Below are 27,105 nucleotides of genomic sequence, written 5' to 3' on the forward strand. Positions count from 1 at the left end.
TTTTTTTTTTTTTTTTTTTTTTTTTTTTTTTTTTTTTTTTTTTTTTTTTTTTTTTTTTTTTTTTTTTTTTTTTTTTTTTTTTTTTTTTTTTTTCGCTTCCAGATCTGCTGGCCTTTCTTTTCTGCAGATAGTAGTCTACAACAATGGTTCAATATTTGGGGCGGTGAAGTTGCTAAAGTAGTGTATGAGTTGATGTACTTTTTTTTTTCTCTCGATCGATCGGGGTCTGAAAACTATTTACTAACTACTGTGCATCTCTCGCTCAAGTTCCGCGTTCAGGATCTAACTCAATATAATCCTTCGTTGAGTACGGAGTACTTTACCAGAAGTGAGCTAATTTGCCGTGAACTAGTTGTGTTGGCCAATTGGCTTTACTCTGGAGCCTAAATGTTAACATGGATGGGGTTTATCTACTAAGTACTACGGAGAATTGTGTTACTTGTTCTATATATCCCTGTTGACGTTTCAGTCGCTAAAGAGTAGATGGTCTATATGTGTATGTTCACATGCAGAAATGAATCATGATGGCGAAACTGATGATGATCTACCTAGTCCATTTCCATATTCTGTTTAGCTAACTGAGGGGGTTGGTAGTAACTAGTATAAGTGAGAAGAGGAGAGAGGAGGGGAAGAGAGGCAGAGCAATGATGGATTTGCTTCGGGGCGGGCCGCCTCTAGTTGATTAGCGGGTGGTTATTGGATGGACCATTAAATGCTCCCTGTTTGGTGTGTGACTCTAGATATAGACTACTCAGTAGTGGGAAATATTTGGTTCATCTAGGGGATTTTAGTTAGTGTAGCTGATCTTTGGTTTGGATGGGGCTGGAAGTAGCCTACTGTAGTTGCTACCTGAGGATGTTAGTTTCTTAGTGGGTGGGCTCTACTATATCTTCAAGTTGTTTTGAGTTGGAGAGAATGTACTGTAAGCTAGCTAGCTTGTTATTCGGTATGTTGTTGTTCCCTTTTGGGGAAAATCATATATCATTTTCGCGGTAGAACTGCTGTCAAGATTATAGTCATGAGAGAGGAAACTCACTCGGCTAGAGTGAGTCGTGTCGAGGTAAGTACTACTACAGCAAGTACCCTGCTGCTCTCCATCCGATGAATGCAACGTCGGCATGCTAATAATATATATGTAGATGGGGATACCTGCAGTTCATATTGGGATCAGCACTGCGATCGCATTCTTCAACCCTGTCCGATGAAGGCGTTGCTGGCCTGCCGGTGGCTAAAGTGAGGAAGTCGGTGCACTGACGACGAGTGGAGCAAACTAAGGAGGAGTAGAGAAGGGAAGGAAGAGACGGACAGCCAGACAGCCAGCCAGAAAGACAAGAGAAAAGAAGAGAGGGGAAACGTGGGGCCGTGTTGCGATACGTCCCGATCATCTGCAGAGTGACAGTTGGAACCTGCGGCCTTGTCCAGCCTGAACCAGTTTTTTTCTGTTGTGTTCAGCTAAGAATTGTCTTACTAGACTACTCCTCAGAGTACTACACAGTAGACTAAATCATTACTCCGTGGTCTAATCCTCCCCCCTCCCCCTCCGTCCCTCCCGCGCGCCAGCTAGGGGCAAACACTAGTCCTCATCATCCTAGTCGAGTGTGTACCTCTTCTCACTATCGACCTTCCTGAATAAGGCAAGGTGGGAATAAAAAACCCCTCTTACTCACATCTCTGCTTCCTCTCCCTCTCTCTCTCTAACTAGTTACCTCCTCTTCTGCATGCCAGAAATTTTTACATGGCCGGTTTGACGAGGGGGTGAGTGGGTGGGTGCGCACATCAAACACGGCTTGTGCTTGTCTTTGCAGTGCTTCTTCTCTTCTGCTGTTGCCATGCCATGTTTGATCGATCTCCCCATTCAGTTTGCGCCGTTCTCTCAACCAATTTTCAAGTGGATAAGAAAGTCATTCCATCTCGGTAGGCGCACAAATAGCAATAGACATGATGGAGCCTTTGATCCCGTCCTACTGGTAATTTCCACAACGTCCGGCTCAAACCAACTACTCACACCTTTCCCGCTCTGGTAGGGAAAGGGGAGGGGACCCTCCTTTAACCGTGCCCCAGACCCGTTCGGATTCACGGTACTGGGTAATGCACGGATCGAAACCAAAGTTCCGACGCAAACCAAACCAAACCACTGGATGTCAAAATTAGACAGACACACCAAGTATCTATCTAACGGGAACTATCAACCGAGCGATTTACTCACCGGTCGAAGTCTGAAGGAATCAAGAATTGGATGGTTTGATGGATTGACTGATTGACCGATTAATAAGAATGAAGATCGGTCGGAGAGCTTGTTAGTCAGTCCACTACGCTCTCTGACAGCCAAAATACCACAGTCAAAGCACGTACCTTAAGTAAATTCCCTGGCCTATTTTTTCTTTTTGATTTTTGCCCTGCTAGTAACTTACTTGGCTCTGAGCCCCATTCCTCTGTGTACTCGGTGCGGCCGTATCCTCGATCCTGCTCGCACACAAAGTAGTCGGAGTCGGAGTCGGAGGGGTTACGGGCGACGACGTTAGTTTAGCAAAAGCGGCAGCTGTTGTGGTTAAGTCTATCTTCTGCTAGTCAGGAGCACTGGGTCCGTTGTAACTCCGTTGTAACTCTTAGAGCGAGGCTGTTGATTATTCTATTTCCAGTGCATCTCATTGAGGTGTTTTTTCTTTTTCTTCATTTCATCTTTCTTTTCAGAAAAATCCAAAAATGTACAACAATCAATTTTTGTTTTCTTGAATTTGATTTATTATATTTATTTTCGATGCCCATTTTTACTTTTTCTCTTTTAGCCTCATTCTCACTTTGAGGCGCCTCCTCCCTTCCACATATGCCACTCATCACACTGCCCTCCGCACATGATGCAGATTCCTGCTCTGGACTATCGTGCGAGCCCCTTCTGCAGGTTGTGTGACGGACCAGGCGGAGGCTTGTCCAGTAGGGAGGACTGGAAGGAACACTGGGGCGCGTCCTTTCCCGTGGCGGTCAGCCATCCAGCTGTGGACTGCAGCCTTGTCGCCTTAGAGACCCGAGTACGACCTTAGCCGGCCGTTGTGGTTGGGGAAAATTAGAGATAAAAATTTTTTTTATTTATTTATTTTTGTTTTATTTAGGGAAATGAACTGTTAGTGATCGCGGACGGGCCATTTATTAATAAAACCTGTGGACTATATTATAGGTATATTGTTAACCGTAGAGGGAAGGGGGGTTTTCTACAGTAGGGCCAAGGGTAGATTAAATCCTCGATCGATAGATTTTATCCGATCGGAGAAGAGGGGAAAGGGAGGAGTCAGTCAGAAAGACAGCCGCATCATCTGATGAGAAAAGCTTCGAGTTGGGCCATGGAAGTTAGTAGAGAAACGAGGAAAATGCTGGCCAACGCACCCACGGCTCCTTCCCTCCCACCCACACCCCCTTCCCTTCACTCGGAGCAGCAGCCAAGTTCTACGACGGTTCGGTGCAGATGAACAATTCAGCCTCTTAAACTGTGCCCGCGCGTGGTGACCAATCATCGCTGGCCATGCAGAGAGCCTCAGAAGTGGAGCCCTTTTGGGCCTAGTAGTCTGGTCGGGTCGGCCTCGTGGACGTGGCATTATTCTTCCTGCTCCAAGCAGTGGTCGGCGAGGGGGTGGGAAAAGGAACGGAAAAAAAAGGTGAGCATGCTGAAGGAAACACACACTCACTCACTCACTCACTCCACTCCACTCACTACTACACAGACAGACAGACAGACAGATAGACTAGATCAGACAGCTAGCTTGCTGCGAGAGACACTCTGAACCCGCCTTTCTTGCTCCCTCCCTCATCTCACACATACACAAGACATTCCCCTCTCCGTCCCCTTACCTCTTCTCACCCTCTTTGGCGCTCTTACTTTACTTATCCCGCCCCGGCAAGAAAAGCGTGAATGGTCGTTGATTGAGTGTCTTAACTAGGATTATTGTCGGTAGGTAGAAATTTTGCTTGTTTCCTCTCTCCACCCGGGTTGATGGTGTTGTCCCTCCCTCCATGCTCACCCCACTTTGTTTGCCTGTCTGCACGCAGTGGCGCGCGCGTCTGGAGAGTCAGCTTCATTCATTCCCTCCGTCTCCTTCCGCCTTGTCCTGCGGATTCTTCTTCATAAATCTCTTGTTCCAGTTTCTACTATTTTGTTGCTGTGGGCACCCAATGCCGTTTTAAAAGTAATCTAAAACCAAATTTCCTTTGGAGCCTCACTAGTGTCTTCAAGGGACAACAGAACCAAGGACTGACTAACGTTTTACTTGGAAAGCACGCCAACAGAGCCTCCGCATCTGACCAGCCAAGGGAAAAGAAAAGAGAACAAACACCAAAAAAAAGAGAAGACGAAAAGGAAGAGGAAGTAATAAAAACAAGAATCGGGACCCGACGAGAGCTGCCGAATAGGCAGAACAGAACAGAGCCAGAGACAATAAATCAGTCAGCTCAGCTCCCCCCAGCTAGCCCAAGCCCAGCCAGCCAGACGAAACAGCCAACCAGAACCACTGCAACTATTATATTTTGTACCTCTTTGCTACTTGACTACGGCCACTACTACTTACTCCCCTCTCCTGCCGACCTTGCCAGTTCTTCCCTACAGTTCTGGTTCTCCTAACGGAAGTGCTGCTGCTGCTGCTTGCTGTCTACCTACCTCAACCGTCAACCAGAAACCAAACCTGCTGCTTTCTCCACCCGCGTTTTTCCAGCCCGGCCGGTGGATCACCTTCAGTTCTGAGTGGATTGATTCTCAGCGTTCTCCTCAATTCTACTACCACCACGACGGCCACGCCAAACTAAACTAACTAAACTATCCGTGTGTCTCCATCTGCCTTTTCCCACCTCGTTTTTCCTTTATTACTACTGTGATCCTTCCCCTCGGTTCGGCCGTTCCAGCGCAACTACCTGCTGACCGCTCCGCGGCCATACCCTTAACCTTTTTTCTTTTCCCTTTTACCACCTGCCAAGCGTGTCATTAACCCGCTTGCTGGGACCATTAGCTTCATCGGCCACTATTCGTTCCAGCGTCCCTTGATTACCGGACACGGTCATCATTATTGCTCGGGCCTAAGATTATCGCTCTTTTCTGCCATTATTATTATTATTATTACTACACCACTCTTATTATTCTTTACTCGCGACCACTACCGTTCTGCTGCTGGCGCCGTTAGACGATGAATTTTTCCAATCTCTGATCCTTGCACCTCCACCTCTTCTTTGATTCTTCTTTTCGACCCGAGCCGTGACATCGTGACCTCCCTTATCGTCATCACCACCACTGAGCGTTCAACCTTATCCTAAACTGTTTTCTTTCCCCTCCCTTCCACCCAACCCCCCATCCTCTCCTCCCCCAGTTTTATCCACGCGGCTCGGAACTCCCGCGCGCATGATTTATTGATCTATGCGCCCGGTGGTGCCGTGGTTGACTGAGTCCTGACGTGCAATCGCTTTCAATTGAGCCTCATTGCGCGGTTCCTGCGGCTTTCTCGGTTCCTGACAGCAGGTGAGCCTATTTTGCATCTCCTTCCCCCATCGTTCCAATTGTGCAGCATCAGTAATAAGAAACCCCCCCCCCTCCGTATCGTTCAACTGGCGGTTCGCTTGCTATCAATTGTCACCTTGCTTCTTCCCTTTCCTTGGCTATCCGTGGCCAAACTTGCATCCTGGATATTGTCGCAATTGGGCCAGCTCTTGGTGCCGTTGGAGATTTTACAGAACTAGGCTGCTACTCGCCGCCTCCGGGATTTTTGCACGCTCTTCTGAGTTTCTTCCCATGTCCTGCAGGCTCGTCTGGCGTCCCATCCCCCCTTCTCTGACCTACTTTCTTTCTCCCCGGGAGAGCGTTGCACAAGCTGGCCCATCTGTACTCTATTCATATCCAACGTTGTCCTTCTCTATGTCGTGCCACCACTTTCTCTAGTCTGTGTGCATGCTAACATGGTGCCAGCACATCTGGGATCGACAAGTGGATCGTGTCCTATCTTGCTTGGCAAACCGTTGGAACGGCAGTCTATTTTCCGGGCTGGAGACAGTGTTGTGAAACACTTCTTCGGGGCACTCGAACGGGACAGGCAGGCCAAATCGAACAGTAAGGGGCGGCGCACCTGATGCGCCTAAAACCGCCGCCTTCATGACAGAATCATACGGTCTCGATGAACCTCGCACCCCTGGGTTGCGGCCCACAGAGATTGATTACTTACCAAAGGTGTCACCGCCTCCATTCGATACCGGGGATCAATCACCCAAGGGCGGTCTACCCAAGCACGATGCAGAGGCACAGTTTCCGAGCAGTTCGCGTAAGCTGCCGGAATTCCAAAAGCCCGATTCAACTGAGGGCAACTCGGTGCTGATCAGACATCTAGAGCCTAACCGACCTGACATAGCCTGGTTCGAAACTGAACATCCGCTTCACCGCAGCACTATAGCGGACGACTTTCCGGTTCTTCCTAAGATCATATTCGGCCCAGAGAAATCCTCCGTGGAGACCAAGGAGCCTGTAGACGTGGTCGCGAGAAAAGCTCTCAATTTGATCAGTCCGAGCGAGCCCAAGGAAGGAGGCCCATCCGTAGCCCCGAAGGATCTTCCAGTCGCTTACAAGGAACCACCACGCCGACCGTCTATCCCAGTGGAAGAACCTGCGCTCAAAGAAGAACAGCAGCAGCAGCACACGCCGCCTAATATCCCCCATTTCTCTCATCTGTTTCAAGATGGGAAATTACCTGATCCTGAAACACGCCTGAGCAAGTTGCTGATAGCACCATCGGAGCCAGCAGCTCAGCTCCCCGCCCTCCACCCATCAACAACGGCGAGCTCCGTGAACCATAATCTGCCCTCTCTTTCAACGGCATTGGCTGGTGTTACCGATGTACCACCACCTGCTAGTGCCGGACGCTTGAATGGCTCGTCTTTCGGCCCTTTGCCTCCAGTCTCAGCTTCTTCCCCCCCGGTGTCAAGGACAGATCCTGTCTGGGAGCACCAACGCTTAGGCCAAATTCCGCCTCCTCCGCCACAAGTCCCGCCCAGCCCCTACTCGCACTTGTCACCGGCAAGCTCGAAGGATATGTCGGCTATGTCGTCGCCCGCATCCCAGCAGGCTTACTGGCGGCCGCCTATCAAGGCGGACATAACGTATCTCACTTCAACGTATGAGACTGCACCGCAGACAGCCAAGAGCCCCGCAACAAGCTATCCCACCCCGACAGATCAGACTCCAGCATCCACCTGTGATCGGTCATACAATCCCCCCACGCATCCGAACGGAGCGGTCTCCACAGGCACGTACAAGTGCCGTCACCCGGGCTGCACTGCAGCCCCGTTCCAAACACAATACCTGTTGAAGTAAGTAGTCTCACGTGCACCGGCCCCGTAACCCAAGCTTATCGCATGTACAGCTCCCATGCAAATGTTCATTCTCAGGATCGTCCGCATTTCTGTCCCATAGCTGGCTGTCCGCGTGGACCCGGCGGGAAAGGATTCAAACGGAAGAATGAGATGATCCGACACGGCCTCGTCCATAATTCGCCTGGATATGTATGCCCATTCTGTCCAGACCAGCAGCACAAATACCCTCGACCGGACAATCTGCAACGGTAAGACTTTACTCGAATGCATAGATTATTATACAAGCCAGCTCACAAGTCACCCCATCCAGACACGTCAGAGTCCACCACGTCGACAAGAGCCGAGATGATCCGGCTCTTAGGCAGGTTCTATCGCAAAGGCCAGAGGGTAGTACGCGTGGACGCCGCCGTCGAAATAATGTTCCGTGAACCTACTACCCACATAGGCCTCATCATCATTTTCATCATCGGCTCAGCGATATGCTCTAAAAGTGCAGGTTACCATTATACGATATTGCATTAGCGACAGCGTCCGTTCGCGTTGATTTATCCTGAGATGATGGATTGACTTTCTCAAACAACCGTCCATGCGGCGGTGTGAGGATAACGCAGTCAATTCTTTTATCTGTTATTATCGACTATCATGGCATTCATGTATACTGACTGCACATGCATTACGAACCTTCCCACTAACTAAGCAATCCACCCATAACCCCCTTCTTTTCCACATCTATTCGACTACCCCCTTTTCAGTGATACCAGATGTTGTTAGAGCCTTGATCTACTTTTTATTTACTTCGTTCATCTTCCTGCATTGCTCGCATCATGTCATTCGCTTCTTGTGTTCGAATAGTTTGATTCCCCCGTTCGTCTTGCTAAGTAATCTGGCGAAGTGTGCACGGGTTTGTACAAGACTTTGCTAGTGGGCGTTTTGCCGTGTTTCTTACTTGTTTCCCTCATCTTCTCTTTACACCGTTTCACCCCTTTTTCAATTCTTCATCTTCATCTTCGCTTCTGATTTCCAACTACCCAATTTGCGACCTTATCTTTCTTTCCCCTTCGCTTCTTCCTCAGACTATACATATAGGAGGTTCTGGCGTCCTCATCTTCCTTTTTTCCCCCCCAAATTTATCATATCTGTGGATGGTAACGAGAGGCGTTTTATCGATGGTATCTTCAATTTCTTTTTATTTACGATGTCTTGATTTGATTTGAATTTACCCCATTTGACTAGCTACCTGAACTGGCTAGCTGGCTACATATGAATTGAGATCAGACGATTGGGAAGAAAATATTTTTCAGCAACTAAGAAGGAACAACGAGATTCAGTATATCGACCGATTTGGAGTGTGAGTGTTGTAGTGCTGTTTAGTTCACACCACGTCAGAAAGCATAAATTTGACGAGGCTGAAAAAGAAAAACCAAGAAAAGTGGGAACGTCTCAAAAGAAGACACGTATAAGTACAGTAAAAAGTAGATGATGAGTCAATTTAGTTGGTAAGGTAGTAAGTAGTTCTCAGAATTGCCTGTCACTGTCCCGCAGTGCTGGTGGCCAATTTTGCCGTCGCTTGAATTTCCAGAAGAAACCAGGTAAAAACCAAACCAAATCAAATCCAAATGATTCCTTTCCTCAAAAACCAGTAAATCGCGCCGTTAGTCCCATTTATCTCCATACAGTCCCGAAACTGTGTATATCCCGTTTGGTTTTGATCAATAGAAAAAATGTTAATGTGAAAGTATTTTCATGAAGGGGAGGGGCAGCAGTAGGAAGGAAAGAAAGAGGGAGGGAGAGAGGATGGGAAAATTATAAGGGTGAGGAAAAGAGAAATCATCAAGTCTCCCTCCTCTTATGAATCCTCCTCACATGATCCTTCATGTTGTCTACCCTACTAAATACCCGCTGACACCCGTCCCACTCACAAGGTATTTCTGGGTTGTGTTTTGCCTCATGTCGATCTCGGTCTTTCTTGCTGGAGAACCCGCCCCGCACAGCCTGTGGACACCCTTCGTACCGGCAAAAGAGATGTTTGCGGTGACGATTATAGTGTTTCCGGAGATCACAGCCCCGACGGAAGACGGCGTGTGATGAGCAGCCGGGATATGCGCAGCGCCAGGTTCCGTCGGGATTTTTGATGCCGTAGTTGGTTAGATCTCGCGTCTGGCTGCGGGCGGAGGAGGTGTCGGATAGGGATTGGAGTTGGAGATCGTCTAGATCGAGGTCGATATCAAGCTCGAAGTCAAGGTCTGCGGTGGTGGCGGAAGATAAAGATGCGGTGGTTACGGGGGTTAGCCGTGACTGAGAGAAGGAGGACGGAGCTGACTCTGGGAGGTAATAGTCTGTATTTGTAGGGTTGAGAGGTGACTGTGATACTGCTATCGCGAGCCATTCTTCTTGATCGATAGGGAAGTATGCACCGTCTGTGGTTGGTATGGCTGGGGGAAAGGATTCAATATCGGGTCTGAATGACTGTGGTGGTATGGTCTGATTTGAGAATAAGGGTGTATAGGACTCTTGATCCTGAAAGTAGTGGGTTCCAACGTCTGGTTTCCTTTGATGGAGGGGCTGTGCTTGGTCGAAGGCGTAGGGAACAGACCCAGACATGCTGCGGGCATCTGACAGGGGGGCCTGTTGAAAGGCTATAGCGGGAAAAAGATATGGCTGCACCTCTGACGACATCGTACTGTGGGTTGAGGAGCCGCCGGGCACCATCAGCATGGCTCTGTTGATTGTAGTCCTAGAGGTCATTGCGGATGGTTCGGAACTGGATAAAAGTGCCCTGGACACTCGGCTGCGCTTGTTCTGAGGCTAATCAGTATGGAGGGGGTTTATTCCGCCGGGCCCGGGTCTCACCAATGTATCTTTGTCCATGGATGTACCTTCGGCGGTACTTGTAGTTCATGTATCGGGGGGACTCGGGATGTCTCAGTGGGATGAAGCCTATTTCTTTGAATGGTTTGTCACAACTTGGTGGGCTTGGATGCATTCTGGATATTTAAAGCCAGTAGAAGCCGTGGTACTCCAACATTCTTATCTTCAGGAGTGTCTCGAATGTCAGATGTGGCTATGCACATCCCCCCAGGGCTGACGGTCAACGGGTAGCTGAGCGAATCCCTTCACAGATGATCAATAATCGGAATTAGGACGTCGATGTCACTGTACCATTGACTTTGGTACTGGCCTTCATCGCTGGTGGCTCCCACGTTTGCCCTGGAAATGCAGCTCGGGATTCCCGTGTCTAAACTCTCCAAAAGCCAAGGGGAACGTTTATTCGGCTGCGAGGTGATTGGTAACTCGAATAGGCATGCAGAACTAATGAATTGTCATGCACTGCGGCTGAAAATGTAGAACCAACCCTATTCGGATGACACATTTGCTTAGAGACGATCCATCCAATCTGAGGCACAGTGCCCAAGCAGATCAATAGTAATGCTCTGTTTTTTGGTATGTACGTTTTCTTTTCTCTTTGCCTTTCCGGTTTACCGTGCCAAAACAGGACTCTCGCGGCTTATGTAGAAGTAGCAAGTGTTCCATTGCCGCTTAAGTCCGACTCTTTGATAGGGCTGAGGTGAAGAGCGTCACAGGATACTTCAATAAGGCACCAGACAAGTGATGATGGGTAATACAGACAGTTCTGGACATGAGGATGACGTTTGAGCCCCAATCCAGTGGTTGCAGGACCTTTTGCTCGGCGCTGATAGGGCGCGTCCGTATGGGGAGTCGGCGGACCAGCGTACGGACGGACGAGGCTGCGCGATGATTGGCTGTGTCGTGTACTTGTTCCGGCCACTGCATCGTACATATGCATGCGGAACTCTCTGGTTTATGGGGAACTTGGATGGAAAGTCTAAATGCCGTCTGAGCCTCAGCGCCGAGCGACAACCTTCTAAACAAAGTTCCAGGTGATCCGATCCCAGGATGGCCCAACAGGGTAGGAGGCAAGGCAAAAAAGGCATCAAACTAAGAAAATAGTCGGCATACGAGTCATATCGCTGGGCAATGTCCCTCGCCATTGAAGGTTGGACGACGTCAACTATTCGCTATATTTGCTTGGACGGGTAGGTCAGGCCCCCACGCTTATTCCCAAAGGGGCGTGCATTTCGACGCTATAACCATGGCTGAGAATGCAGATCATTTTGGCTTACCGCCAGATGGACTTAAGCCTTTGTGCCCACGATCCCTGCCGTCGGGCCTTGGTTGCCAGTATTTCTAGGTGACGGGGCCCCGGGACTGGAGGATTGCACGCAGGAAGGCCCGGAAAGAGGGTCGCTGTCAGCATGGACCGGGTGCCAAAGAGCGGTGTCGCCAGGTCCAGTAGTCTTTGAGTCTTCTTGGACTGACCTCCATCGAGTTTGCAGATCTGGCCTAGGCCGGGTTAGATCGCGTGTCACTGCCATGTTACATCGCGGTGTGGATGTGTAGATACACTTTCGCGGAGAGAGCCAAAGACATTGTTCCAAAAATACATTGTCGCAATTGATAAGCCGTTCTATCATTCCTCCCCAACCAACACACATGACTATTTTGAGCTTCGCATGGTCATCCAGGCCGTAGACACTGTATACGAGCTACAGCCATTTTCCCAGACGGTTGCTCCGTTCGGCTGTGTTGGCGGAGAGGTCTATGAGGTCATACATGTCACAGAATCTCAGCCTCAGTCATCATCCGACCGAATATCGTAAAAGCGAAAATTTATGTCAACCAGCTCGATGCTCTTCACATGACACAAGACCCTCCGAACAAAAACAACGTGCTTATATTCAATCCATCCAAGAAACCGGGACCGCCGACGGGTCGGGGCCGCCGAAGCGTTCCAAATTTCTGACATTTAACCACCACGAGAGACGGAAGTCTAAACACTAACTGCGCCCGGGCTGTCCGTCGGACACGGACAACAAAGGAGTCCGATCACTCGGGTTCCGGTCCTTACCGCTATCGTCCTCTGCATCTCTGTAGAGGATATAGTGCTGTACCACAAAGATCAGATCGAAAAAGATCGTAACGTTCGACAAAAGAAACTTGATGGGATTTCCTGTGACTCCACTCCAGTCATCTTGGAAGCTAGAATCCAGCAGCAACTGGGCAAGGGATAAGACACCCCCAGACAAATCAAATAAGATCTGTCCGATACTCCAGCCGTATGTGGATTTACGCTTATAGTTAACCCACGCTTGAGGTACGTACTTCACGATGGTGATGACCAGTTTCACGTAAGAAAGGGCATATATCTAGATTGACCCAAGTGTTAGGGGTTAGAACACATGCGGGATAGCCATTTCCAAATCCTTGGACTACTTACAACATCGATCCACGCCCAGGAGTATGGGTCATAGCCGTTATTTGGGCTCTGACCGAGAACGATGAAGATCACGATCGTGACGCCGACTATAGAGCCCCAGAAAAGGCCTGCTACCGGCTTGCTAACTTTCTGATGGCGAGAGACCTTGAACCCCCAGATGAATGGCCAGAACTGTGTATAGGTGATGAAGCTAAGGACGACAGCATGTAGGGCGAAGGCAAAGTCGTTGAAGCGCACGGTCGGGTCCTCAGCAAGTGGGTGACGAGCAGCATACTGATGACGGATCACGGGAGAGTAAAGGAAAGCGGAAGTATATATGGTATAGCACACGAAGCCCAGCACGTTGATGGTAGGAAAGTCGATTGCCAGCCCCGTTGTCGACCGTCGCCGGAAGTTGTTGATCGGCTGGGGATAGAAGGACGCAGACCAACAGAACGTGCTGAAGAGAGGTAATCAGTATGTACAATCCCCTGAAGTCTCACGTCTGTCGTGATAGTATCTTCCCTGATAACTTCGGGCTATAAGACGTACTATATCCAGCCGAGTAGGCTGCATTGCCATGGTGTTAGTACATTGTACAAAAGAGATAAGGCGGGAGATTCAGAGGGAAAAAAAACATACCGAGAAAGCGCCCTCACGAAAATTTCTAGCTGAGTTGCCATACTTAGCTCCTTGTAGCTCTCCTGCTGTTTCTTTGTATAGGAGGGCGTAGGAAGGGCACTGCAGCAAGATGGAGAGGCTATCTATATGCCTCAAGGAGGGAGGATGGGGTGGATCGCTGGCGGAGAGAGCAGCTGATAAGATACGGAAAGCACGCGATTGCGGTCACCTGGCCTGACCGCTTTCCCAACTCTGCTGGCTAATTGCTGGAGTTGCGTTCCTTGCAAGTCTGGTGGATCAGTTCCTGGGTGGATTAATTGACCTAAACTTAGTATCGCTGCCTTGGTCGATGCGCGAGGACCGCAGGGTTAACTTAACAATGGATACTACAGAAAGACCAACGGGCCTCACTACTATTGATCAAATAACTGGGATCGGTGGACTGGAGATCTCCAGCAAAACATGGAGCAACACACTGACCCTGCTATTTGGATAGCAACCAGTTTTCGTGAGACTGTGTCATCAGCCAGTAGATGTGCCCAGCTTCCATCGGGATCAGCACGTCCATTAATCAAAGCATCGACCATCGCGAATAGAGTAACTACTTGATCTGCGAGGGATCGTTCAATCGTGTCGATGACAATCATACTCACATACGCAGGCGGTCGCCCGCGGCAGATGGCTGAGTCAGCTGGTGGTTGTCCGGGATATACGCTGACGGGCTAAACCGCAAATGGAAAACAGTTGTTGCGATGAAGCGGCTTGCTTGCCCCAGCCGCAGCGGCATTCCAGCCTGCATCTCGATCGTTCGGCGGTTATCCGCTTCCCTGTCCCACGATCCGTTCCTCTGCTTCAGTGCTATTCTTTCTTTTCATTCCATCTAAGTGGTCTTCAATTGTTGGCTATACAGGTTGGTGTCCTGCCACGGTTCTCTTATCCCTGTTACCCATACTACCTAGCCCTCCCCCACCCTCCATCTATACCTATCACTCACCGCTAGCTTCTTGATCCTCGAAAGATAAACAACCATTGCAACACTGGGCTCGGTCGCGTTTTAGCCTCTGCGATCAAATTCCCCGAGAACTCAAGTCGACGCCACTGCTATCGATTTCCTTCGACCTTTCCCATCAGCGCATGGTGCATTCTTCGGAGTGGGGGATCTCGCTAGATCTCCGTCGGTAGTTCGAACATTCCAGTGTCAATGAGATCGGGAGGAATCCACGTCGATCGGAAATTATAAGAGCTCAAGGTCTCCAGCAATCATGACGGCCGACTCTGGCCTCTCCGCTGCGGGGAGCAGTACCTACGCTTCAAATACACTGCATGTCGGCGATGGAACGTGGGACTCGGAGCGCGACACATTCCTCCTCCCTAATCTGATGGGTATCAACTTCGACACAATGCGATACAATGGTTAGTAAGGTTATAGCTCTATGAGGCGCAAACCCGCTTACATATGTTAGGAATGGGAAATCGATTCAAAGATATGCCCGAATACCATACCCTCATAGTCGTTCACGGCGTCATCGCTACAATCGTCTTCCTTTTTCTTGTCCCAATCTCTGTCTTGATCATCCGATACTACTCTCGATGGAATCCTTTCTGGGCCTTCAAGCTGCATGTCTGGTGCCAGGTCCTGACATTGTTGCTGAGCACCGTTGTGTTCGTGTTCGGTTGGTTCGCTGTCGGTCCAAAGAGAAGCCTGACAAACCCGCATCACGGTATCGGACTTGCGATATATGTCCTAGTGATCTTTCAGATTCTGTGGGGCTGGCTTGTCCATAAGATTGAGAGGAACAGGAGGAGTTACCATGTTCCCTTGAAGCTTGTGGTATGTTGCGTGGCCGTTCCATGTTCCGCCCAAAGGCTAACTTCTACATCACAGATTCATCGATGGATTGGACGCGCCCTCGCCATCCTAGGTCTTGTTCAGATACCGCTGGGGCTCACCCTTTATGGCTCGCCTAAAGTGCTTTTTATCCTCTACGCTGTTGTCGCCTTCATCCTCCTCGCAGTGTTCTTTGTGCTGTCATATCTATACGACACAGAAGGATATCACATGGAGAGCGGCGGATACGAAAGCCGACTCAGCTATGTCTCAGGACCCTCAGCTGCCGATGATCATGGTCATAGTAACCTCGGGCCCATGGCTGCCGCAGGAGCGACCGGAGCTGGCCTGGCTTCGCTCTTCAGACGTCGTTCCAGAGGCAGACCACACGATTACGACGAATCGCATACCAGTTTCTCAGACGAAAAGCTTTCTGATGAAGGACCACGGCGTGGTGGCAAAGGGAACTTACTTCTGAAATTAGGTGCAATCGGCGGTGGTGCCTGGCTCGCGAAGAAATTCTTTGACAGAAGACGCGAACGAGACAACGACACGGAGTCCGGTCGATACAGCAGAGCTCATACTCGGAGCGACAGCATGACCGAAGAAAGCTTGAGTAGACTGGAAGATGGGCGGCGACCCGAGCCAACAGCGCATACTCCTCTCAACCGTCCACCAAGCAGACCTCCAAGCAGACCTCCCAGCAGACCTCCCAGCAGACCACCAAGTCGACCTCTAAGCCGCCCTCAAAGCCCAGGCTCTTCGTACCTGTACAACAGCACCTATCTTTCCGAAGCTCCCCCTCGCAGGCCATCCCACGGACTTCGAGACGCTCTTCTCGGAGCGGGAGCATTTGCAGCGATCAAGGGCTTCTTCTCGCGTCGCAAGGGCGACGCAGAACAACGTCGCGTGGAAGAGATGCGCCGTCGGGAGATGGAAGACGAGCGGCTAGCCCGGGCCAACAGCAAGCGGCGCTACCCCGGAGAGGGCTATTACCCAAGACGTGACCGACCGGCATCATTCACAGCCACGGACCTTTCAACAGACCTGTCCCGGCCACCCCGCGGTCCGCCGCACGGCGAGTCCATAGTCTCAGCAGCGGGACCCCCAATGGCATCCGGAGCAGTGGACGGTGCACGCTCAGACATACCGCCTGCACCAGGGCCACCCGTTCCCCCACCAGCAGCATCGGAATATCCAGGACCAGCAGCATCTACACACGGTCCTACAGAGCTCGCCTCAGGAGTAGCAGCCGGAACAGCCCTAGGTGCTGCGTCATCGGCACATCGCCGTCGCAGCGCCAGCCGTCACCGAAGCAGCAGCCGGCCCAGGAGTAGCAGCCGTCACCGCGATCCCATCGCATCTCCCCCCGTTTCTGTCAAACTGAAAATGCACAACGACGGCCGCCACGTTACTCTCCGGAGACTGACGGATGAAGAAGCTGCCGCCAGTCGCGAAGCGAGACGAAGAGAGCGAAGGAATTCCCGTCGTCGCGCCGGCAGTGCAAGCTCGCTATCAGGAAACGAAGGGGGCTCGTATGACCGCTGGCGTCGTGTTGAGGAGCTGGAGCGCCAGCAACAGGAACAGATGCAACGAGAACAGGCTGCTGCGGCGGCGGCTTCCTCGGGCTTCCCAGCGACTTCTGCTGCTCCATCATCAAGTATGCCTCCCGCCACGTCCGCCTACTATGCACCACCTCCTCAGAACGGAAACGGGAGTCATATGCCGCCGCCCCCGCCGCCCCCGGTGCCATCTAGCCATCCTTATGGGACAGGGAGTATCGCGTCTCCGGGTACATTTACTGGGACGGAAGCGAGCGGTGACTATGCGAGCAATCGTCGACGAAGACGAGCGGAGAGAGCCCGAGCACGTCAAGAAAGACAACAGCACGGTGTGGAATTTACTTGATGAAACGGTATCTCCTGCTATAACTTATGACACTTCCCTTTTTCTTTTCCTCTCCCCCTGTATAGCAACCTTGATGATTTCATGCCCATTTTCTCTTTGGTGTTTAGTTCCTTTCCGAGAATTTGCTTTTTTCTTTTTGATTTTACCCCTTCATGTCAATCTTGAAATACGTTATGATGTACAAGTGCCAATGACTCGTCGTCTCAGTTGTTGGTTCTTCTGGAAACTATGATTCGTGCATGTTGAAAATATTTGTGCTCGGGAAGAGCTTCTTGTCTGGTGATGTCCGGTAATGACGCTATGAAAGCAGCCATGCACAACGGTTGCAATGAGCAAGGGAATGGATATGAACTGTTGGTTTTGTTTGGCTATTGGTTTGTGATAAGATACTGCTATGAGGGAATGGACAGTGCTAGCTCATAAGCAGTAGGAGTCGGTGCTCCTTTAACCGTGATGTTTTCATTTGCCTTTCCGATTCCTGCATATAACGGTTTCCATGTCGTTCATATTGTGATGCTTTATTGTCCTTAAGATGAAAAATAAAAATTTGACATCATTCACGTCTGCAAGGTATCGTCAGTAGCAATTGGAGCAAGATATCATTCCGGCCATTCATCAAAAAACCGCATGTTGATCTCTTGCGCTCTGGGTCGTTTCAGACTCCCTTGGGTGAATGGACAAGCTGACGCTCAATCTCTCTAAAAAATACAGAACCGGAAGTCCGATGATTCTCATGAAGAGTCGCACAAAGCTAATCATGACTTCTCTGGACATAAGGCTCCGGCAGACGGTACAAAAGCCCATGAGAAGCCGCATAGCGAGATACGGTATTGTAATATCAGCCCGGAAGAGACGGGTGACATTTTTTGACGCAGCAGGTAGGTTGCTCTCTTCTTGTCCTTGATGTATTGCAATAGACCCCGACGTATTTGACCATTTGAAGCTCACACTGTATTCGTAGGATGCAAATCCGAAATGTGGGTGCTGAAGTGATCGCTGCCCAACCAAGGATATACTAATAACGCCTCGTTCCTTAAGCTTCGATAAGTGCGAAGCCCAGCTAAGTAGCTTCCCAAGCCAGTTGCCTATGCGCTTCAAATTTGACTCTTGTGCCTCTTGGGGGCTTGACAAGGCGTTACTATGGTCCCGGACGCATATCTTGGCAGGGCTCGACTTAGCAATCCTTGAATCTTGGCGCAATAGCAAGCCATCAATTGAAGGCCAGAGGCCGGGGAACGGCTGGCTCAGATCGTTCTTGGTGAGGTAAGACTTTGCGCCACGTTTGGCAGGCCGGGATAGATATTGAGATGGGCCGAGCTTGGGGTCGCTCCATGGTTTCTGTCGCTTGCTGATATCATTGTCCATACCTTGCAGCAATATTGATCGATTGGTCAATCGGTTGTGAGACCTCGAACAACCCTGAGGAGTAGACAGCCGAGCTCTAGGTTCCAGCCATTTGTGACCCCCAGGGCCGTCTCTCGAGGCAGGCATTGGGCACGGTGTCGAATTCTCATATGACTCGAAGCCGGCAACGTCAAGGTGTGCTAGGAACCGTGGTTTAGGGGGTCTAGGCGGTTTCCACGCCGATTTGGCCTCCACAGGACCGCGACTATTGCGTTCGGATAAGCTTTTCTCGTTCAGTATAACGAGGGTTGTGCTTTCCGGTCTCGCTAGAGATGGAGTCCCTCGGTCCAATGTGCTGCAAGGTCCGGTTGTGCTCTCATACCAATTTTCAAGCACAAGTGAATCATTGAATAGATCGGGCAATCCTTGGCGGTTCGCCGTGTCCTTATTAGAGAAAGCTCCCATCATCCTGCATTCTGAGGTTGAAGGGTTTTTCGAGTGTTCTTTATCCACTTCCATTGGAAATATGTGGAAAGCATCAGTATCATGAGTATCGCTGCGGGTCATGATCGGGCGGGCAGGACAGTCATCTGGGTGTTTATACTGGAGTTGACTCGAAGAGTTTTGGGGATTGTCCGAGCCTTCACAGAAGGGATATTCCAGGTCACTGGACTTGGGCTCCTGCATGATTGCAACTGGCTTGGTGAACGCAGACGGCATCATTGCCACCCCAGAAGTGAATCGTTTGCTTTTTTAGCATCAACTAGGAAGCAAAAGGCCAAATGATGCCGGAATTAGGTGTTGGGCAAGTTAGAAGGAAGTAGACGAAGAATGGAAAGGGAATATGAAAGGCTCCCCTGAGCTATGTCGGAAAGAGCGATCCAGGCCTGTAGCCGAAAGGCATCAGCAACCAGTTGATCAGCCAGACGATTTTCAAGATTAGATATTTATGGGTCTCTGCCCCGAAAGCATGCAAAAAAGTGTTTCATGAGAATTGCTATAATTCTACAGGTTCAAAGTTGAAGTCGCGAGTGGATATGTACATCAGGTATCTATTTGAGGACGGCCTGCAGGCTCTCCAGCACCTGTTTTTGGTTGTCAGTCAGAATGTTCAGGTCTTGTTAATGGTGTTTGTCTTACCTCAAGCTCAATCTTGGCCTCAGCAATATCCTGCTCGCTGCCGCTTCCGTTGGCAATCTTCTGGGCCTCGGCGATCTGGGAACGGACGTTCTGTGTTGAGGATTGACAGGTTAGCACTGCGCACAGGGTAAAGCATGATCGGTTTAGAACCTACGTCAATGCTGAATTCCTCGAGAGGGAAACCCTCGACGGCGTTGATGCTCAGCTGGGAGTCGGGCTGGACAACGGCGAAACCACCAGACACTAATGTTCATAAATAGTCATGTCAGCCTTGCCCTGAACACGATGTGTAGCGGTTGATGTGAAAACTCTCGGCCCGCGGCACAGGTATCAACACGGTTGGTCGGACGTACGGAAGAACTTCTTGCTGGCACCACCCTCCTCAACGATCTCAACGAGACCGGGCTTGAGCTGCTCAATGGAGGGGACGTGGTTGGCGAGAACACCCATCTCTCCGGATTCGGCGGGGATGTTGACCTGGACACTATATGGGAAAGGATCGTGAGTATGGGGCGGTCTAGGGTGAAAGACGGTCGTCCAATGATTTCGACCTATTCGGAATGCGAGGCTACATACACGCCGGTCGACTTGAAGATAGACTGTTGAAAGGATAAATTGTCAGTATCAAAAGTTCGTGCAGGTGCACAGAAGCGCTCAACGGAATCGGAGTCGTACCTGGTGAGGAAGGGTCAGGGAAAGCTTGATCTTGTCCGACACAGCCTCGGCGTAACCTCTGCGCTGGAGAGGAACGCGGAGAGCGGAGGGACGGGCCCTGAAGGCAGAGCGAGCGAAGCGGAGAGAGCTCATCTTGCAATGGACGAAGGGGGTGGGTGGTGATAGTATCCCTCTTGAACCTGAGTTGGGAGTTGCAAAGGTCGAAGTCGGATGCCGGTTGTTCCCTAGCGGCTCGGGCGGTCACGTGGTGGGCCACGCGCCAACAGAAGAAGACCGCCGTACTCGGTTGCTGCGTTGACCTGCACAACGCTTAACTCCTTGTTCTCCGGCTATTGACCTTGGGTATGGTATGCGAAGATCACTCTCTGCTGAGGGTGCGTAGCTTCTATCTAGATGCATAGTGGGCGTGAACCTACCGCCAGACGTGGTTGTTGTTACCACGTATTGTACAAGCCTATGCTAAAGAGTCCTACAAGCTGGGAAAGTCAAAGCAGTCTAGGCGCGTAAAAGGAATAGAACATAAAAGCACCATTATCAATATCATCACAGTCATGTCGAATCTGATCCAACCAAGTCCGCATGTATTCAATACTGGGGGCCCCATGTCAATATCACGTGACTCGGCTGTCAACATTCCCGTCGTCATAACTATGGACCGGTTATCCATCCATATCTCTAATCTCCAATCGATATCAAACTCTCAGAGCTTGTGATTAAATGGTTTGCTAACCATATGCTTTCTGCATTGATATCTAAAGCTCCGGTCAACACGTGCTCCATCGAAACTATTTCCCCAGCATTAACTTCTAACTAGTTAACAGCCGACCATACTGTTAGTCATCAATCACGGGATTCTATGGTGCCTCAGGTATCAATACTGTCCCCAACATTGAAGATGCGCCACCATCTCCATGAAGGTATTCTAAGTAGCAGACACAGTTTAGCATTGTAAGTAATTTCATGTAGTTAGCAATCGAATCACAAGCACATGCAAATCTAGGCCCTAAGTCGGAACAGTTCCCCCCAAGCAGTCGCTAGATAAGTAGGCCTACAGTGAAGAGACACCGGACGGGCAGGACGCTAGCCGTGCTCGGTAAGCGAAATCCCACAGAAAACCAGCCCTAGCCGAACCTGCCTTGGGGACTCTGGCCTTCCGCTCCGTTCAGGATAACCTCACCCGCCAACTCCTCGTCAACCGTCTGTTAGTTGCGACAAATCCGACAAGATGGCGAGTACGTGACACCCCTTTTGCTCCAAAATACTCGAAACCCCGTTATTTTCGTTATACCGTCTTTCATGGGCGGGGAATGCGATTATCGACCATTTCAAATCGAAGAGTTATGTATCGCTGACATGAATTCCCACAGAGTCCAAGAACGCGTCTCAGCACCACAACAGCCAGAAGGCTCACCGTAACGGGTGCGTATCATAAGCCGATTATCCTCCTACCTTTTTATTTGTTCCAAGAATGCCACACGAAACGCCAGAGGACGAATACTGCGATGTTGGATAGAGGACGATATCTTCGACAGATTTGAGGCTCAGAGAACGGATAAGGAAGAAGAGGATACTCAATGAGGGAGGATATCGACCAATATCCAGCATTCAGCATATTCGTCCTCAGAATCAAAACAACAACTACAACGAACGCGGGAGAGAGATCGGAACACTGACCATCGCCTTCTTTCAAATCAACAGTATCAAGAAGCCCAAGACCCACCGTTACCCCTCCCTCAAGGGTGTCGACCCCAAGTTCCGCCGCAACCACAGACACGCCCTTCACGGAACCGCTAAGGCTCTGGTACGTTTTGTGACCGATCCAACAAGAAACTCTTGTTGGCCAAGCCAAAAGGAATCGACACTAACAACCCTACAGAAGGAGCGCAAGGAGGGCAAGCGCGAGATCGCATAAATTACTTCCAACTAATATAGAAACGTTTTAAAAGAAATGAAAGCGATTTGAGTTGGTTGATTTGCTCTGTTCCTTTCCTATCGACAAACAACGACAAAGGACTGGTCGAGAATACATGGATGAGGATATCACATCTCGTCGGGTTACCCCGCAAGACCGGGTTTGTCACATAAAGCAAATGGATTCGGTTCTCTAGTGTTGCTTTCTTGGCTTCATCTATTCCCGTGGCTGGTGGTTCATTTGCTTTTCTGACGTGCGGTTCTCATACCGTAGTGTGGTTGGTGGTGAAGTTGGTGATGAACCAGGCATATGTGTGTACAGCTCCGTGCTTATTTTTCCATGCGCGCTTGCTGAAGGATTTATTTACGTGCCGAGAGAAGACCCCATGCCCTCCAATTACCAAACACCCTTTCCCTTTGCTCTACCGTGGCGAGAGGGTGCATGGACGGAGGGCTACATACAGTCGTAGCCCATGTAGGTCGATAGTGAATTGAATTGAACTATACTATGATATCGTTCTTAAAAAATATATACTATGAGACTGTCCCTTATAACCTAGAGCTTCTATACTTCTCACTCAACCTTCCAAACGACCAACCTCTTATCAAACCCCCCACTAACCAACCACTCCTCCCTCTCACCCCCATTCTCCCCATCAACCCACCCCGCCCAAAGCGTCCTAATCTTACACCCAACCTCATGCCCATCCTTCAACAACGTCACAACCTTCCCCGTCTTCACCTCCAACCCCCTCACAACCCCATCATCCCCATTAACCCACACCCCCGACCCATCCGGTCTCCACACAACCTGCGGCGTCGAGTACGCCGTCTGCGGCGCAAACGTATTCGCCTGGATCAGAATCGCCGCGTCCTCGCGATTCTGCAGCGACAGGGCAGCGAAAGCCTGCGCCGCTTGCGTTGCTGGCTCCTGTTCCTGCTCCGCCGAGCCTGACTCCAAGCTCTCTGCTGAGGGGAAGAGCAACCGCACAATCATGACTTTCATATGCGGAAGAGTTGATGTTGCGATGGCTACGAGACCCGGGTCATGAGGGCTGAGGGCCAGACAGGAGGGGGAGAAGGCGACCCAGGCGTTGGAGTGCGGGGCGAGGTTTTGTTTACCGATGAGAGGGCATTCGTATCCGGTGGTTGAGACCGCTGACGGTTTGACATGGTAGTAGTATAGGTTGCTTGAGTCGCGGCGGGAGACGAGGAGGATTAGGTCCTGAGGGTTGTCGATGTGGGTGGTGAAGAGGATGGATTCGGGATTGGAGAGTAATGGGAAGGAGGCAATGGGGTCGCCGATTTGCGTAGGGGCTTCGTCGTTAATTTGCATGCGGTAGAGGAAGATCTTGGAGTCCCAGCCTGCGGTTGCAATCCAGATTGTCGTAGTGGTGGGAAAGGTGTCTGCTGTGTCGTTGTTGTGCTTCTGTTCGTAGGCGATGACTTTGACCGCGTATTTGGCGTGGTCCTTGCGGCGGTCTATGATTTCTGCGCCTTTTTGCAGAAGAAGCTGGCCTGACATATTGGTCATGAGGATGTATTTCCCATCTTGGACCGGGATATACGATAGAATTGGGGCCTCTGATGTGCCCGTGAATGACTGGACGAGGTCATGGCCAGGAGATGTTTGGAAGAGATGGAGGTGCTTGTCTGCGCCGGTGGCGATCAGATATGGCTCTGCTTGTGCATCTGGCCTTTGCCATTGCCCTACGGAGCATGCCAGTAGGTTTGAACTGGTTGGCGTTTGGATGATGTTGGGCTTGGTTGGTGCTGTAAGAGCAGGTTAGTTTCTAGCTTCTAGCGGGGCATGAAGGTGTTATACAGACCTGGAACGGTCCAGACATCTTTGTCCTTGTCATTGTCACCATAACGCTCGAAGTTTTTGCTTTGGTCAAAGGCTTTCTTCTCCTCGATCACATTCTCGATGGTCCAGTTGGTGGCATCGTCTTTGCCGCCCTGTTCTCCCGCGTCGGACGGGAGACCCGCTTCTTGCAGGAAAGCTTTGAGAGTTTGCGTGTAATTGTTTGTCCGTAGAAAACGGGCCACGAGGGTGCTGGCTAGTGGGATATTCTGCGATGGGGGTGGCATTTTGGAGGTTGGGCTGGGGTTGAGCAACGGAATGTACTTTGTCGAGCGATAACTGGGGGAAAGATATATATATCGGGCTAGTAGCTTCATCGCTCCACTCGAGCCAGATCTATGTTTCCGACACCGGATTGAAAGTGGCCTGCGCAAACAGACCTCCTGAGCACTACGCTTCATGAAGATACCGCATCTAGTGGAGAGGTAGGATGTTCTCATTGGGCATAGGCTGAAGTACAAAAGAATAAGATATATATAGGAGGAAAGATTGGTATCACCGATGTCAGCCGATTTTATCGAACTTTGCGCACCACCATCCAAGCAAAAGCCGAGCGACAACCAAAGAGAAACCAGTCAGGCAAATTATACACATAGCAACATGACATGTTGCTTGCAAAAAGGTCTACCCGAACCTAAGCCCTCAGCTAAACATGTCCTCCGCCCTGCGTCGTGGTCCTCCTCGCCCTTCAATCTTATCGGAAAACAACTCCTTGCCTGCGTTGGAACCGTATTTATTAGGGAACAGTTCACGAACAGACGCGCCCCGTCCTTTAATTGAGATGCCATTTGCCGCACCACGAATCGACATTCCCTGATCCTGCCTTGCTGCCCCGCGGATGTTGAGACCGCTTGTCTCGGTCGCCTCAGGGAAAAGCTCAATGTCGCGCTTTCGGCGCGCAGGTTGTTGGTCTTGGCTGCCATCAACAAGGGGCACTGAAATCCTTCGCGAGAAGAGATCTGCCGTCTCATCTGCGCCATCGATCGCGTCTGAACGGCGATGATTGCTAACTTTTTGAGGAAAGAGTTCCTTTGCTGTTCGGTTCGGGAAGAGCTCCCGCAAATTTGCATCGCTGCTTTTGGCTCCCGAGGATGGGAAGAGCTCCTTGCCTTCATTGCGGCGACCGAGCTGGGGCGACCGGTCGCGGAAACGTCTGCGATCCTGCCGATCGTCCTCAGCATACCCGCCTTCCATCAGTGTATCTCGACCGGGTGACGCGCTACGGTTGCGAAGGCGACCAGACAATCGTCCTTCTTCCTGTGGGAATAGATCGCGCCCCCCTCGTCTTCCCCGCCTTTCGCGACTGCGGTCCGACGAACGGTCGCGGCTGGCAGGCACCGTGTCATCATACATATTGGCACTGAAGCTCTCGCCTGCATCACGGTCTCTCCGACGTTGCAGTTCTCGACCATCAAATCGTCTTCGTCTGTAATCCCCGTCACTGACGTCTCCACCTCCCGAGCGTCGCCTGTCTGCAAATTCTCGTCGCAAGCGTTCCCGAGGGTCATGTTCAGGGTGCATGAGATAAAACCGACTGGCTTCGTGCGCACGAGGCTTTTTGCGATCCGCCTTGACAGCTGACCTAACCTGGAGCACAGAGTCGGGGTGGGTAGAGAGGAGCTTCGCAGATCGCAACCGTAGAGCAGGCAATGCGGATGCATCCTCCTCCTCGCTAACCTGCGTAAATGCTGACAGAGCTTGAAGACCAACCTCCGGCGAAGAGTATAGGATGTTCGCTGATGTGTCATCGATCCATTCAACGCGGCTTGGCTCCTCAAGGGCGAAGTGTTCGACAGCGAATTGTTTGATGTTGTCTGTCGTCAACTCATCTACACCGCGTATATGAACCTTTTCATACTGTGCCTCCTCATTAAGAGGGTCGATGGATCCATCTTGAACAGCAGTCGTTGCCACGAGAGTTTGTTCCTGGACAGTCGACGAAGACGTTAGGACTGGACGACTGGAATCTGTAATAGATCAGACAAAAGTAATACTCACAGTCTCAATTGGTTCTGCTTCTGGAAGGGGTCCAAGATCAATGTCCATGTCAATATCCATGGAGGCGTCCATTGTGTCAGCAACCGGGGCAGCGTTGGAGGCGTCTAGTTGAAGAGAAGGCTGCTGCGCGCTAGCTACCTCCATTGAGGGAGGAAACTTAGTCGGAAGAGGCGGGTATAGAATGTAATGCCAAAGCGAAATAAAAATCAGAGTAGAGTATCTTTAACAAAGCTCGATGGCAATAAAACAGAGAAGAAGAGGGGCGCCGAGGAGGCTGAGATGAGCGTAAAGTGAAGCCGAAAGGAAGTTGTCTTCTACACCGCCCGGACCAGTCGCCGGCGGAGTTTCGCCGCTGCCGCAGGCGATGATGTCGACGCTCCCTTTGTCACTTCAAACAGATGATCTACCCGACTGATTCTCAACTATCAATCAAATCTCAGAGAAGAGCGCACTTATTCTGTCGATATTCACAGGTCCTCATAAAGCAGGTCAGACTGATCACATAGCCAAGTGCTGTCCATGACACTTGATGATAGTCAGTGCGACAATGACGACCTTCATGTCAAGCAACACATGGCTAAAGCTGTCATTGAGCTGCTGGTCACCAGTGTATCCTCAGTGACTCGGGACTAAGGTCATGGCATGCTCGTGAAAAAACTGTGCCAAACGGGACAAATTTATCTGACCAGTCTGTCACTGCCTACAACTGACCCTGAAGCAACACTCCTAGCGACATCAGGACATGCTTCTGATTCTATCATGAACAATGATGCCAGCCTTTCCACACCGAGAATATAATTGCCATGAATATGCAGTCAATCGGGGGAATCCTGATGCAAGGAAGAGCTGTGGCGGTAACCAAGTTGATGGTGTCTCTCTGGAAGCTTTGCAGTCTGCTCACATCACCAGTTGCTATCGCCTCACTTATGGTGTGACAAAAGTGAACATGGTTCTTCCCTATGTTTTCAGTGTCCACCGATGAGAGGTTGAACTCATGCTTCCAGCTATATCGTCTCTCTGTCCAAGCCAACGATACGATGTGACTGAGCGGCCTGCTCAGGGAAGTTCTGCTCCTAGACGGTAGCATGTGCTAATTCACAAGAGAATGACGCTATGTTATAGTGTTATATAACATCGCTGACGATGTCTTTCCGTTTGTTCGCAGCCCATCATTGGAGGTCTCTCATTTAGCCTCCAGCAAGTGATATAGCA

General features: G+C 50.4%; 10 protein-coding genes across 10 annotated transcripts; 4 read left to right on the top strand and 6 right to left on the bottom strand.

Annotated features, from left to right (window-relative positions):
* The first annotated feature begins 3,488 nt into the window (after positions 1-3,488).
* Positions 3,489-5,077, top strand: BDQ94DRAFT_152298 (uncharacterized protein). The gene has a single exon (XM_026767940.1). The coding sequence runs from the start codon at positions 4,003-4,005 to the stop codon at positions 4,171-4,173; it is 171 nt and encodes a 56-aa protein (XP_026621229.1). The 5' UTR covers positions 3,489-4,002; the 3' UTR covers positions 4,174-5,077.
* Positions 5,078-5,899: 822 nt separating this feature from the next.
* BDQ94DRAFT_99428 (uncharacterized protein) lies at positions 5,900-8,458 on the top strand. Its single transcript, XM_026776993.1, has 3 exons — positions 5,900-7,326; positions 7,380-7,577; positions 7,640-8,458. Exons 1-3 carry the CDS (start codon positions 6,119-6,121, stop codon positions 7,755-7,757), a joined length of 1,524 nt encoding a protein of 507 aa, XP_026621230.1. The 5' UTR covers positions 5,900-6,118; the 3' UTR covers positions 7,758-8,458.
* On the bottom strand, positions 8,459-10,312 carry BDQ94DRAFT_183609 (putative C2H2 transcription factor; the record flags this gene model as incomplete). The annotated part of the gene is made up of 2 exons (XM_026774457.1): positions 8,459-10,117; positions 10,206-10,312. 2 exons carry the CDS (start codon positions 10,310-10,312, stop codon positions 9,160-9,162), a joined length of 1,065 nt encoding a protein of 354 aa, XP_026621231.1. The 3' UTR covers positions 8,459-9,159.
* A 1,465-nt stretch (positions 10,313-11,777) lies between these two features.
* Positions 11,778-13,401, bottom strand: BDQ94DRAFT_152308 (putative L-cystine transporter). Its single transcript, XM_026767941.1, has 4 exons — positions 13,247-13,401; positions 13,157-13,174; positions 12,626-13,064; positions 11,778-12,554 (listed from the first exon to the last, which is right to left on the bottom strand). Exons 1-4 carry the CDS (start codon positions 13,285-13,287, stop codon positions 12,186-12,188), a joined length of 867 nt encoding a protein of 288 aa, XP_026621232.1. The 5' UTR covers positions 13,288-13,401; the 3' UTR covers positions 11,778-12,185.
* Positions 13,402-14,172: 771 nt separating this feature from the next.
* BDQ94DRAFT_183615 (uncharacterized protein) lies at positions 14,173-17,504 on the top strand. The gene is made up of 3 exons (XM_026774458.1): positions 14,173-14,638; positions 14,689-15,056; positions 15,111-17,504. The coding sequence occupies exons 1-3, from the start codon at positions 14,488-14,490 to the stop codon at positions 16,959-16,961; spliced, it is 2,370 nt and encodes a 789-aa protein (XP_026621233.1). The 5' UTR covers positions 14,173-14,487; the 3' UTR covers positions 16,962-17,504.
* Position 17,505: 1 nt separating this feature from the next.
* Positions 17,506-19,025, bottom strand: BDQ94DRAFT_183617 (uncharacterized protein; the record flags this gene model as incomplete). The annotated part of the gene is made up of 1 exon (XM_026774459.1): positions 17,506-19,025. One exon carries the CDS (start codon positions 19,023-19,025, stop codon positions 17,577-17,579), a length of 1,449 nt encoding a protein of 482 aa, XP_026621234.1. The 3' UTR covers positions 17,506-17,576.
* Positions 19,026-19,357: 332 nt separating this feature from the next.
* BDQ94DRAFT_162930 (F1F0 ATP synthase subunit delta) lies at positions 19,358-20,252 on the bottom strand (the record flags this gene model as incomplete). Its single annotated transcript, XM_026769638.1, has 6 exons — positions 19,358-19,390; positions 19,446-19,535; positions 19,600-19,688; positions 19,799-19,962; positions 20,022-20,044; positions 20,121-20,252. 6 exons carry the CDS (start codon positions 20,250-20,252, stop codon positions 19,358-19,360), a joined length of 531 nt encoding a protein of 176 aa, XP_026621235.1.
* A 1,033-nt stretch (positions 20,253-21,285) lies between these two features.
* Positions 21,286-22,637, top strand: BDQ94DRAFT_152316 (60S ribosomal protein eL29). Its single transcript, XM_026767942.1, has 4 exons — positions 21,286-21,352; positions 21,488-21,539; positions 21,819-21,921; positions 21,997-22,637. The coding sequence occupies exons 1-4, from the start codon at positions 21,346-21,348 to the stop codon at positions 22,030-22,032; spliced, it is 198 nt and encodes a 65-aa protein (XP_026621236.1). The 5' UTR covers positions 21,286-21,345; the 3' UTR covers positions 22,033-22,637.
* BDQ94DRAFT_174878 (uncharacterized protein) lies at positions 22,606-24,122 on the bottom strand (the record flags this gene model as incomplete). Its single annotated transcript, XM_026772418.1, has 2 exons — positions 22,606-23,804; positions 23,861-24,122. 2 exons carry the CDS (start codon positions 24,120-24,122, stop codon positions 22,606-22,608), a joined length of 1,461 nt encoding a protein of 486 aa, XP_026621237.1.
* Positions 24,123-24,266: 144 nt separating this feature from the next.
* On the bottom strand, positions 24,267-26,160 carry BDQ94DRAFT_99533 (NCBP3 domain-containing protein). Its single transcript, XM_026776994.1, has 2 exons — positions 25,894-26,160; positions 24,267-25,821 (listed from the first exon to the last, which is right to left on the bottom strand). The coding sequence occupies exons 1-2, from the start codon at positions 26,035-26,037 to the stop codon at positions 24,538-24,540; spliced, it is 1,428 nt and encodes a 475-aa protein (XP_026621238.1). The 5' UTR covers positions 26,038-26,160; the 3' UTR covers positions 24,267-24,537.
* Positions 26,161-27,105: the final 945 nt, after the last annotated feature.

The sequence above is a fragment of the Aspergillus welwitschiae genome, assembly GCF_003344945.1.
Source record: "Aspergillus welwitschiae strain CBS 139.54b unplaced genomic scaffold BDQ94scaffold_47, whole genome shotgun sequence".
NCBI lineage: Eukaryota > Fungi > Ascomycota > Eurotiomycetes > Eurotiales > Aspergillaceae > Aspergillus > Aspergillus welwitschiae.